Raw genomic sequence first — 13,548 nt, 5'->3', positions numbered from 1 at the left:
GAGTGGATTCTCCATTATTTTCAACTTTCTTAACCAACGGAACTAATCAAAACAAAATAATTTTCTGCAGGGACCCCCTTTTTTGTTGTGGTTGCCACAACACCGGCGACGTCATATCCGGTTTATTACCCCCCCAACCGGTGTCAGTGCTGCTCCGCCGAAGTTCGCAGTTGAACTTGCTATGCCTGCTGCGGAGAAACCGAGGGGAACATACGGACGCCTTTAACTCTCGGGGACAGTGATATAAAGTGACTCAGACTGCTGGAGCTGCTGCAGCGCATATTAGCGGAGGATGTTTTCCTTATCAATGTCTGTCCAGCCACAGGTAAGAAACAAGCAGGCCGAGCTAGCTTTAGCATTGTTGTTTTTGTTTCTGACCTACCCAGCTGGGCTTTGCCTGCTAGGTCAGACCCTGCTGCTTATCTAATGAAACCATATTAGTTTGTGTGGACGTTTAAGGACACTCAACAATTGTGCATAAGTTTTCCTATTCTGCCTTGGCATACATTTAAACTATTCCAGCCTTGCTTCACCACATAGAGTAATAGTAATACGCGGAATACGTCGCGTGTTTCAGGTGTAGCTTTTAACAGAACTCTGGGACAACAAACTGGGTTTTGATCGTGGCTGTTTGAATCACCGCAGGTGACTCTACCTCTCAGTCACCTCATCAACATCCTTCACCCCCTGAAGAGCTCAGTGGGAAGCAGCAGCAGTGCCACCTGCACGTCGAGAAAGCAAAAGGAACATGCCCCGGATGCAGATCTGCACCGTACAGAGGTATATAACGCAACAACTCTGGGCGACTTTAAATTGTTCAAATATCGTCTGACGTCAGCCACAAGTTGGATTCAGTCACATTAAACAAGCTGTGCTTCAAGATTAGGCTTTCATTTGTTTCTGATCGTCTGGCTGGAGATTTTGATTTAACTTTTCGTGAGATGTGCCTGATTTGTTTTTTTCCTCCTCAAGTCTGGAATTGTGTGTATATATATATATATATATATATAAAAAGTTGCACAATGTATTCACTCATAGTTGCAGAGAATTGTTTGGATTCAACTTATGGTCAGCTATTTCAAATCATAATCATTCATACTTTGGGTGCCAGTAATGTGTGTTCGGCTCATCAAGTTCCCTTGATTCCGACACCAGACGTGTTGGTGACTAAGATGCCGAGACGAAACGAATGGAATGAATTATAACCAAGCTTGTTGCAATAAGAAATAAATCAATTCATCGCATGATCAATTCAAACAAGCTCGATAATTTCCATTTGCATAATATTTGATTACTGTATATGCATAATTTTCTACCAAATAGTGGATGACAGATCTCTTCAGCCTTGCATTTCATTTAGAGATTTCAGTATCCATTTTATTTGTTATTTTGTTTATTTATGTTGGACATTTAAAACGTCTCCCGCTTCCTGTGTCAAATGTCCGTTAGAAATTAAAGTTTATGGATGTTTAAGAGAGCAGACTTGCATTTTTAAGCCATTATTGCCTCAAACCAACAGCATTATCATTTATCGCAATAACTTTTGGGACAATTTATTGCCAGGAAAAAATTATCATGACAGCCTGATGATGCGAAAAGATATTTATTTTCTCAAATATAACAGTAATTTTGTAACCTGTTTCTAACATCAAGACCTAATTTGAATTAGAAAACAAGTACAAGCTGTTGTTTCTTCTTTTACTTGTTTTAACATGTATGTACCGTAGTCTACACAAATATAAAACTACTGCAAATGTTGACGGGTTTTTCTAGTAACAGTATGAGAGTGCTGCTGTCAATCAAAAGCTGCAACCCGTTAAGTTAAATTAATCTAAACGTGGGGAAATATTCAGGGTAGAGAAGAGAAATCTGTCAAACTCTAATAACCATTCTGACATTCAGATTTTATTTTTTGTCTTTTGGACTACTCCTTTAGATCAGATTGCGTCATAGAGCTCTGCACTCCTTGTTTTAACAAAAACCAATTGTTCTTGAACCCTAACACAAATTCCGTGTCGTCTGCACGCGTGTTTTTCAGTACGCGCTGTCCGCCGGGAACCTCCGGGAGCTCGGTTTGTCCGACCTTGGAAAGCAGCAGCTGGACGAGCTGGTGAGCCAGGTGTTGCCACGCTTGAGCCCGCAGGAGGTGCCCCATCCGGCCTGGGGACAGTCGGCATGGAGGACTTCGCACCTCTCCTCTCACTCCTTTTTCCACAACAAGCACGGTGAAAACGAACTGCTTTATTTAGAAAAAAAAATTTGTTTTTCATCGGTTATCTCAGCAGCCTGTTGGTGTTTTCATCTCGTTGTCTCACAATTAACAGACAGCTGTTGTCGTCTGTTTTGCTCAGGCTTTTCGTTGGGCGCCTTGCCTCTGACGCCTCCTGTTTACTTAAACAAGCGCCAGTCTCCCCTTCAGACGGTCTGCACAGAGCTGAAACACTGGCCAGGTAATTGCTGATTAGTTGCATTTATGAGCGGTTTAGTCAACTGTGATCACTGAGAGACTAATAAGTCGGATTAGTTACAAAGTTCTGCGTTGTCACATGTTGTCACCAACATGTTTCAACGATGTCTGTTGGAGGTAATATGCAGTGTTAGTTTTTCAACATACATGTGATTTTACAAATAGCTGAATACCTGGTTTCATCTGGTGAGAAATTCACCCAGTTTGTTCACCACTGTATCGGTTTTTTCAAGCCATGTTTCAGAGCAGAGGCTTCAAAACTCTAAGGACCAAAACCAGGCGAGTGCAGTCGGCCTTCGAACGGCCTGCCGACTCCGAGACTTTCGCACCGTCTTTTATCAAGGTGGGTTCTGAAGGATACTCTCCCACCAAGTAGGGCTGGGCGGTAAATCAGTTGTATCGATGAATCAAAGTTTTGGTTTTTGAAAACGTTCCAAATAATTTGTCCAAAATGGTTCAGATTTTTGGGATAATTTCTTTTTTTTTTTTTTTTGACCATTGCTCTTATTGGGTATCTATTGTTCAGCGGAAACTTGTTTTGACAAGCAAGTTTTCCAGCTTCTATTTATTCGGACTTTGAATTCAGATCAACTCTACAAAGGAATGTAAGGACCAGACTGAGAATAAGTCATTATCCTACAATAAAGAAGTCATGACAGTGAAATCTAAATAATACGAGAATAAAGTTGAAATATTAGGAAAACAAAGTAGTAATTTGTAATATTGGTACTAGTTGCAAAGGTAGTAGTTGTGAGAATTTCAACACAAAAAATAAAAATGTAATTATCCAAGCTTTAACCAAAATTTTCCCTGAAATTTAAAGATGTTCTTCTGGTAAAATTGCACCTTTTTTCTTCTAATATTATGAATCTTTTCTCGTAATTAAACAAAAAATTCTCTTAGTTTTACTCAGTCTCGTGTTTTTTGGGGGGTTTTTTTCTCTACAGGGTTTCCTGACGCGCGGTAAGGGGCTGGACGCCGATAGCCTGGACGGTCTGGTGAGGAACAAGAACATACCTGATGGACAGCAGGAGGCGTTCAAGAGGGGCTTCGCTGAGGGTTTCCTCAAAGCTCAGGCGCTGACGCAGCGCACCCAAGGCAGGTTGCACTCCTGATCCAACCGAGAGAAAAGCTGATACCAGAACTAAAATGGTTCTGTTGTGACTGTTCAGACTCTCTGAGGAGAACTCGTCTGTTCCTGCTGGTCCTGCTTCTGGTCGGGCTCTACGGCATCTCCAAGACTCCGTTCATATCTGGTAAACGCCCGCCTCTCCTCTCCTCTTTTCTCTTTCTGTTTTTGTTTTATTTTCCCCCAGTTGCGCAAAATTACTTTCACATTTTCGATCCGGGCTTCAGCTGCTTGATCGGCTTAAATCGGGTGTAAACGTTTTCCACGGAGCTCAGCTTCAGCTCCATGCACCACTGAGCCGCTCGCTGCTCTGACTAGATAACGTTCCTGTGCTGTATTGAACTTGGACAGTGCGCTTCCGAACAACAACAGGCCTGGACTCAGCCGTGGACCCGGTGCAGATGAAAAACGTGACGTTCGAGCACGTGAAGGGCGTCGAGGAAGCCAAAAACGAGCTGCAGGAGGTGGTGGAGTTCCTGAAGAACCCGCAGAAGTTCACGGCCCTCGGAGGAAAGCTGCCAAAGGGTGAGAAGTCACGGGTGAAAAACGGTCCGTGCAGATATTGCGATAAACGATAATGCCGTTTTGAGACCGTTTTCAAGTGAAATGCTTTAGGGCTGAAACAATTAGTCACGATTAATCGATTGTTGAAATGATCATCAACCAATTTAGTAATCGAATAATTGTTTTTGGGAGTATACAGATTCTAAAACACATCATTTTCTCAAAGAACAACACAGTCAGAGCAGAAATGTAGCCAAAACTGCACAAAGAATAGTAAGGTGAAAAACGTTTTGATGAAAAGCTTTCTTTAATATTTTCAACCCAGAACTCAGCTGGTTCAAATTCTGTAGCAAAATAAATAAATACAATTCTAAATCCATTTAAAAACTCAAAAAATAAATTGATTACTAGACAGTATATATATATATATTTGTTTTTGGTTAAACGTTCATTGAAGGCATGATATGTTATTGCATGTTGGGGAGAAAAGATGTCCTCATGCACAAAAGTAACTGAATTATTTGCAAGTTTTAATGTATTTCAAATAGTGTGTAAAAAAACCAAACAAACTTAAGTAGTTAAGTGAAAAATCTGTAAAGTCTGCCAATTTTTATCCAGTTAAGAGCCAAAATAATCAATTACTAAAATAATCATTTGTTGCAGCCCTAATATATTGATAAGTTTGCCCTCTGAAAACTTCAAGTCGCAGTGTGAGGTTTTCTTCACAAAATTGAACATCCACAATAAAAAGCAAAACAACCAGTAACGATAAACGAAATGGAAATAAAAGTCAATCAAACCTATGAATAAAATTATGATTTCTCTGTAAACATTGTTTCCCTTCAAAAAATATTAATCATTAGAATGGAAACTATGGAGCTCATTTTAATTTATTGGTAACAGGTGTAGTTATGGCATCTTTTTATTTGTTTTACTTTAACTTTCTCTTCCGTCTCTGTTTTTATTTTAGGCGTTCTGCTCGTTGGTCCTCCAGGGACAGGAAAGACTCTGCTGGCCCGAGCCGTGGCCGGAGAGGCTGACGTGCCGTTTTACTACGCCTCTGGTTCAGAGTTTGACGAGATGTTTGTTGGCGTTGGAGCGAGTCGCATCAGGAACCTTTTCAGTGGGTAGTTTTTCCTTCTTTGGGAGCCTAAAGACGTTTACTCACTCCCATCATGGACATGGATATCATATCAGTTGTATCGGGCGTCTTTGTTTTGAGGCTGGAATATTTAAACGGTTAAATGGTTTTTCCACCATTAGAACATTTAACCAGCACGTACGCTAGGATGATTGAAAGTGCTAAGATCCTCCCTCGGCTCTGATTGGTTGTGTTTGGTTATGGCAGCACAAGGAGGAAGTGGAGAAAATCTGTCTTTTCACAGGTTATCTGTATTAAACTGTCACAACATGGTGACAGTTTTAACAAATATGTAAAAAAAAAAAAAGCACAATAAAAGTTACATTCTGAAGCTTTAATTTTTGAAAAGGAAATTCAATAAAGCACTTTTGAATTTGAATTAAAATTTTAAATGTCCATATAGGCCTGTCGCGATAAACGATAAATCGATTAATCGTACGATAAATTAAAACTATCGACGTCATTTCAATTATCGGCATTATCGTCTCTTCCGACCTTTTTCTCTTTCTGTTGATGACACCGAATGAAAAAAGGCTCAACTCCGGTGCTCTCCACTGACACCTCCCTTCCTTATTTCCTTAGTGTAAAGCCCAGCTCACACTACAGGATCTTAGAGTTGTCAGCCGATTGTCGGCCCATTTTCAAAACCTGACAGACCACACATTACCCGACAGAAATCCTTGGTATAACGGTTTGATCGGGTTCGATCCTGCCATGTGGTGTCCAACAATGGGCACAAAATAATGGCTGCAAGTCCAGTGAACTAAATTTAAAACCAGGCATTAATTAATGCTTTACTACAATCTACCTGCAATGCATGTGGCTAGTGTCAGTGTAAAGTCCTGACTGAATGAAAATCATTAGAACCTATTTACGTCACGTTAACGAAGAACAGCTGAAAAGTTACCGGGTTTATCAACTGCGGTAGCAATTTCGCTCCAACTCCTCCTCTTGTCATTTCTATATTTTTTGCATGTTGAATAAACATTAATGTTGTTTCCACGTCCGCTGGACTTCGGGTTGCGCTGTGTCAGCTGTTTGGGATTCCCCGATGTAATTTCCCCTCAGAAAACACGGAGGAGAATCCTCGCTTTCTGATTGGCTACCTGTCACATTCAACAGGTGTAGTTAAAGCTCCCAGTCGGGACAAACCCCTGATTTAGATCGGAGCGGCAACGACGATCTACGGTAACACACCACACAATCTTAGGAAGACCAACAGTCTAAGATTGTTGTATGGGGAAAAATAGGAGCAAAAAATCATGTAGTGTGAACTATTGCATCAGGTAGTCAATGTGCCCATCTTCTCTATTTAAATCTAATTATTACTGAAGGGCAACATAATATACAGACTTCATAATCTGCACTCTTTTGGTTGAATGCAGTATTTATTTCCACTTTGGCTTCATGCTGTTTAGTTTTTATCAAGTACATTTTTTGTTAATGGAGACTGAGAATCCATTTTGTTTTTGGTTGTTTTGTTTATTTTGTTTATCAGCTCCAGTGTTAAATATTCTTTTGAAAATAATGTGTATCTATCTTTGGCAGGAAATCACATGCATGATTACGTCATTTCCATTACATCAGTGTAAAAAGGTCTTCAAACAATATTATCGTTTATCGCAATAATTTTTTGAGACAATTAATCGCTCAGCAAAAATTACTATCGTGACAGGCCTATGTCCATAAGATATTTAACCCCATATTACAAGTAGTGTACGCGTATACATTCGATTGTTTCTTTATTTTTTTTCTTGAGCCTTTGTGGATTTCAGGAAGTAAATTTTAGATTCAAAATTATGCAGAAAAGTCTTATTTAGAAAAATCGTTGCAGTTGTGTTTTGTACCATCATGTCTCTATGAATCACAGCCACGGTGATTGTCAATCCCTGGAGCTTTGTTTACTTCAACGGGTAACGTATAAACGCCCCCTCCCCCCAGGCATTCATTTAGATGTACCTGCTGTTTTCTCAGGGGAGGCTAAAGCTAACGCTCCGTGTGTGATCTTCATCGACGAACTGGACAGCGTGGGAGGGAAAAGGATCGAGTCTCCTATGCACCCTTACTCCAGACAGACCATCAACCAGCTGCTTGCCGAGATGGACGGGTAATCTCAGAAACGGTCGGCTACATATTTTTAATTTGGCTCGTTTTTATTTAAAAAAATCTCCCATCTTCCAAGCTAAGCATTTGTTCAAGCCAATCAGAAAATGACCCCAGAGACACTGACCAGCTTTTATTACAGGTTTAAACCTAATGAGGGGGTGATCATCATTGGAGCAACTAACTTCCCAGAGGCTCTGGATAAGTACGTTTTATGTCTCTGGGTAATGCGGTGCCCGCCGTTCGGGTTCTGCACAGCTGTACGTTTACTCTGTTTCTGTGTTTGTGTTCGAAGCGCGCTGATCCGCCCGGGGCGTTTCGACATGCAGGTGACCGTACCCAAACCAGACGTCAAGGGACGGAAGGAGATTCTCAACTGGTACCTGAAGAAGATCAAAGTAGATTCAGGTGAGCTGTTGGTGTCTGTAGGCGTTTCTTCATTCGAGTCAAATTATTTCACACTCTTGTTATTTCATGTTCACATTGAGATGAGGGGGCGGAGTTTTCTCTGCGGGGGCTCGTCCGGTCAGAGTGCAGCACATCTGCATGAGGGGCAGCGAGGCCGGGAATAAAACAGAAACTACCAGCAAAGTATCAAAGAAGAAAATAAATGCAGACTTTTTTCTGAATTGTTTCAAATTTTTCTGCATTTATTGAACTGATTTTAATTCAAATCCCTGGTAACAAAAGCATCCCAGGCGTATTGAGAAAGGCTGCTTAAATAAAACATTCAAAAGGTAAGCTGGTCAGCGCTGGTGCGAAGATGAATTAAGACGACTCTGAACATTGAGTCAGAGCCAAAACTGATTAGTTTAGATAATTTAGAATGTTCAACACAAAGTCTGGATTTAAATCCAGACATTGACGCTCATAGTTGTTCTCATCTAGTCTAACTGGTGAAAAAACTTAACGTTTGTAGATGTGCAAAGCGATGGAAAGATGCCCCAAACTCTCAGAGGTGTAATTGTAAAAGGCTTTTCTGAAAAATATTCACTCAGGAGGCCTGAACACTTTCGTAAAGCATTTTATGTCCACTTTCTGTGCACCCAAGTATTTTGTGATACAGTAATACAGTAAGATAAAGCATTTAAACAAAGCTGCTACTACTACAGCCAAGCAATTCCTCGACTACACGCCTGTTCTCTGTTCTGTCCGCAGCCATTGAAGCCAATGTTATCGCCCGGGGAACAGTCGGATTCTCTGGCGCCGATCTGGAAAATCTGGTGAACCAGGCCGCCTTGAAGGCAGCAGTCGATGGCAAAGACATGGTCACCATGAAGGAGCTGGAGTTCGCTAAAGACAAAATCCTCATGGGTGTGTAACACCGCGCAGCGTAGTTGCAGACCGTAGTCAGAGTTTCCTCAAGGACATTCTTAAACCGTGGTGGTGGTGGGCTGACCAGGGAGGATGGCCTTCAAAACCTGGAACTTTAGGCATGAAGACCAAACTACACCGTGTTCCAATTTATTATGCAAATTGGATTTAAGTGTCATAACGATTACATTTTTTGTTGTGCTATTAATTTATAGATGGTATTGTGTGTCAGGGCTCTTTGAATCACTATAATGAATTTTTTCCCTCTACTTCGGACTGTCGTCTAGTTTTACTTCACTCCTCAGAGTGAGCGCACAGTAGCCATCTTCACAGGCAAAAATATTAACGATCCATGATATTTAAATTCTTTTCAAAGTCTGATTGTTGTTAGTAAAAGTGTGCATGCATGTCTATATTAACGTGAAAAAACAAAAAAAGGCTTAATACTGAAGGTGTGGCGGTGTTTATTTTGCTGTGACAGAGCGCCGCCATCAATTACGTGTAGTGGAGACCCTGAACGTCCTCGTCTTCCTCCTTTTTTTTCTTCAAGGCCCTGAGAGAAGGAGTGCAGAAATAGACCAGAAGAACAAGCTCATCACGGCGTACCACGAGTCTGGTCACGCCATCGTAGCGTACTACACCAAAGACGCCATGCCGATTAACAAGGCCACCATCATGCCCAGAGGCCCGAGTTTGGGACACGTAGGGGAATCCAGATCTAGTGTTTTTCTTTTGAACTACGATGGGGTTTTTTTTTTTAGCGTGATGTAAACATTTGAGAGTCTCTCTGTCCTCCAGGTGTCCATGCTTCCGGAGAACGACAGGTGGAGCGAGACTCGCTCTCAGCTTCTGGCACAGATGGACGTCAGTATGGGCGGCCGTGTGGCAGAGGAGATTATTTTTGGCCATGAAAACATCACAACAGGTAGGAAACAGCACCTTTAAAGGACTGGGCGATAGACCAATTTTATAAATTAATAAATGTATTTTTTAGCTTTATGACTATTTAATTTTTGGTAAATCTGGATTATTTTTCTTCCATCAAAGAACTCTTTTTGTTTCCATACTTCAGAATGCTGTCGGCGCCCCCAGGGCGGCCATCTTGTTTGACTAGTGCGTTTTACAGTTTCTATTTGTTTGGACTTTGAATTCAAGTCAACTCTCTGTGTTGATTGGGAGAGTAAAGTCATAATTATACAAGAATACAATCGTAATATTAGGAGAATGAAATGGTAATGTTACAAGAGCTTCGACATGAAAAATAAAAATTAATTATCCGAGCTATTTTGTCATTAAAGCAACTTTCTTGTCATTTTAAGACGTAATTCTCGTAAAATCACATCTTCATAATTGAACAAAATTTTTTCATAACCTCCCATCCAACTCGCAGAAGGAATGATTGAACTAAAATTCACTTTTTGAAAATGTTTTCTGTTATTTGTTGGTTTTTTTTTTAGAAAAGAAAACAGGGGGGGGGAAATAAATTGATTAAAGAGATTTAATTTTTATGCCATATCGCCCTAATGTTTAGTGTAGCTATGTTTCCATCTAATTGTCTTAGGAATTTTGAGTAAATTTTTTAAATGTTGGAATATATATATATATATATATATTTTTTTTTTTTTTTTTTTTTTTTTACCCCTCCAGGGGGTCTTTTGTGGGCTCTAGTGTCCCTTATATGACAGTAGGCTGACAGGAAACGGGGAGGGAGAGAGGGGAAGACATGCGGCAAATATCGTCGGGTCTGGGAGTCGAGGACTCAAGGCCTCCAAATATGGGTCGCGCTAACCACTACGCCACCACGGCACGCCCATATATATATTTTTTAAAGAAAAAAACAGATTAAACTTAGGCGTTTCCTTCTGCTGGTTTGGAGCAAATCAACCAGGCTACACAAAGCGTAATTTCGTCAGATGTTGACGATTCGCATGGCTGTAGCAAACAGGAAGCAGAGGTGGCAAACTAGCATGATGTGCACATCTCAGAGAAATGGAGAGTTCTCCCCTCCATGCTGGACTTCCATGCCTCTGGTAAGGCACACAGCCACTAGTGGATGGGGAAGTTAGTTGATATCAGAACCTATCGGACAAATGTCTTCCCATCTCACCTTTCGCGCATTAACTCAAGATGGCATTTTTGCAAAATTGAGGAAGCTATGTTGAGCTTTGCAGTTTCCATCAACCTTTTCTAATGCGATATTTCAAAAGGCATTGACGTAAACGAGGTGTTGTCGTTTCTCCTTTTTAAGGCGCATCGAACGACTTCGATAGCGCTACCAGGATTGCTAAGATGATGGTGACCAGATACGGGATGTGCGAGAAGGTAAGCCGAAAACTTTCAACTGGCGGCAGAAAAACGTCGTGCTTATTTGCGCTCTGACTCCGCTCCCCGCCTCTCAGTTAGGCGTGATGACCTACTCCGACCTGACAGCCCAAAGTCCGGAGACACAAGCTGCTGTGGAGCAAGAAGTCAGGATTCTGCTGAAGGTCTACGTCAATCGAATCTAAACATATGAACCTTCTCTGCTCCTGTTAGCCTTGTGCAACACCTGTTTTGTTTTTGTTGGGTTTTTTTTTAGGACTCCTACGAGCGTGCCAAATCCCTGCTAAAGTCTCACGCCAAGGAGCACAAGAACCTGGCCGACGCTCTGCTCATGTACGAGACGCTGGACGCCAAAGAGATTCAGCTGGTCCTAGAGGGCAAAACGCTGGAGACCAGATAAAACCAGCAGGAACACAGCCGGGGAATGAACGGGGGCGGGAGGGATGGGTCAATTTTAAAGAGAATTAAATCAGAGGCATCCATCCACAGTGTCTCCTTTTTAAAAAAGTGCTCCACTTTATATCCTGGTGACTTCGTGGAACCTCCCAAACAGTTCGCGTTGATTCTTAAAGCAAAGACTCATCATCGTCGTCATCGTGCGTTCCGATACCAGCAGATCTTTTTTTTTTTCTTTTCTTTTTGAGCCGCATGGTACCGATGTGTGGATCGCCTTTAAATAAATAGATCTTTTATGGCAGGGTCATAATCTCACATTGAAATTTGTAGGGGAAACAAACATCAACTTTAATTTATTTGTATTTATTCTGTGGGAGGAAAATAATCAATATTAAATTTGAACTCAATCATCAATGACATATTGGAGAGAGATCTTGGCACAGACTGTCTAGATCCTGGAGTGTCAGGGAGCCTTTTACAGCCCTATGAATTATTATTATTATTATTAAAGTTATCTATATATATATATATATATATATATATATATATATATATACTTTTTTTGCTTAAGCAAGGGCAGGCGGTTGATGTTTCTGTTGTTTAGATATTTATTTGTATTATTTTAAGGGTGACACTTTTGCTGATGAAAGAGTTCTTAAAAATGGATGCAAATTCTTGTCTCCTAACCGCATTTACTTTTATTATTATTATTATTATTATTCCATAATAAATTAGATAAACATCAAGTCACGTAAACAGGGTAGAAACCAACCAGCACAAAAAAATGCCAGAAATTATGAGCCATTCTTACAAAATTCAGACTTTGTCTTGTTTAAAATGTCATCTGTTTAGATGGATGATGATTTTGTTTGGGGGATTTTCCTTTTCTCGCTAAAATAAATAGAACTCAAATTGTAGGCAGGATTTTCTTCTTATTGTTATTTTCAGCATGAGATTATGCTGCTGCCATAAAAGAGGAATCCAATTGAATCGTTTATCCACGTCTGTCCTCACCTGTAATGATTCATGAATGTATGGATGAACTTTTAAAGGTTCATCCACTTTAAAAGTGGATGAAGCCTCATTTAGCGCACAGGGAGGTACACTAAATGAGATTTTACTAAGACAGTAAAAATGATCAGGTAATAGCGCAAAAAGACATCAGCCACCATGTTTTCCATCTTAGTGTTTGAAGAGGCGTGTCATAAATATCCACACTTCCTTCCTTTGGTATCTGCTCCTCCATCGTAAAGGCGTCCTTTTGGGTGATTGCATAACGAGCCTTTTTTTTTTTTTTTTTTTTACTTCAGTGCATTACTGTCTGTGCACTTTATTTTCTCATTTCAAAGTCAAAACTATCCTTATTTATTTCGTTTGGCTTTTGGAAAGCCTCCGAGTGAAACGCTAGTCTGCTTGTAATTACAAACGTGCGAAGCGAAGACGAACCAAAAAGGCCCGCTTTGCGTCTCTCTTCTTCTTGACTGCGGACAAATCTCCCGCCCACGTTTGCTCCTGCAGACGTGTCTTTCATTTTTCTCTTTGGAAGCTAAGATTTCTTCGGCACGGAGAAGCGACTCTTTCACCAGTGAAGAAATGTATCAGGCTGGCTAAAACTGAACCTGGAAGCAAAAATCCGCGACTCTGGAAATGTTTGGACATTTTTAATTTATTGTGGTTCATATCTGAGGCAACTGAGAGCATACGCCAAGTTTAGAGCAGTCCATTATTTAAATCTATACCATAATCAACAGAGTTAGCAATATTTTCTTGGCGTTGGCCTCAGTTTTACACGTTCTCTGTTTCTTGATCTCTTAGCTTTGCTTGGCATGTATATACGACTCAGTGGTGGGAAACCTGTATATAAATGTATAGGAATGCTTTTATGCTCTGTACTCTCTGAAAGGCTCCCCTCTGTAGATCGCTTTCATAGTGTGATAAAGACTGATTATGTGCAGCAGAAATAAACAAACTCCAAATAAAATCTTTAAAAAAAAAAAAAAAGGAAAGTGGCCGATTTCTTCTTGTAAAACTATAGCAGGGCGTGCCGTGGTGGCGTAGGGGAAAAGCGCGACCCACGTTTGGAGGCCTTGAGTCCTCTACGCTGCCGTCGTGGGTTCGATTCCCGGACCCGGCGATATTTGCTGCATGTCTTCCCCCCTTTCCTGTCAGCCT

General features: G+C 40.8%; 1 protein-coding gene across 2 annotated transcripts; it reads left to right on the top strand.

Annotated features, from left to right (window-relative positions):
* The first annotated feature begins 113 nt into the window (after nt 1-113).
* Nucleotides 114-13,361, top strand: LOC114147230 (ATP-dependent zinc metalloprotease YME1L1-like). 2 transcript variants are annotated; one of them, XM_028021836.1, is made up of 18 exons: nt 114-325; nt 646-780; nt 2,039-2,225; nt 2,352-2,450; nt 2,701-2,810; nt 3,415-3,565; nt 3,640-3,723; nt 3,969-4,121; nt 5,071-5,223; nt 7,216-7,348; nt 7,487-7,549; nt 7,640-7,752; nt 8,503-8,658; nt 9,209-9,360; nt 9,457-9,583; nt 10,907-10,980; nt 11,058-11,144; nt 11,237-13,361. In XM_028021836.1, exons 1-18 carry the CDS (start codon nt 293-295, stop codon nt 11,378-11,380), a joined length of 2,154 nt encoding a protein of 717 aa, XP_027877637.1. In that variant the 5' UTR covers nt 114-292; the 3' UTR covers nt 11,381-13,361. The 2 variants fall into 2 exon arrangements, with proteins under 2 accessions (XP_027877637.1, XP_027877636.1); XM_028021835.1 differs by having other exon boundaries at nt 3,948-4,121.
* Nucleotides 13,362-13,548: the final 187 nt, after the last annotated feature.

The sequence above is a fragment of the Xiphophorus couchianus genome, chromosome 6 (genome assembly GCF_001444195.1).
Source record: "Xiphophorus couchianus chromosome 6, X_couchianus-1.0, whole genome shotgun sequence".
NCBI lineage: Eukaryota > Metazoa > Chordata > Actinopteri > Cyprinodontiformes > Poeciliidae > Xiphophorus > Xiphophorus couchianus.
The sequence above is the reverse complement of the archived record's forward strand: the minus strand, read 5'-3'. Positions and strand labels throughout refer to the sequence as shown.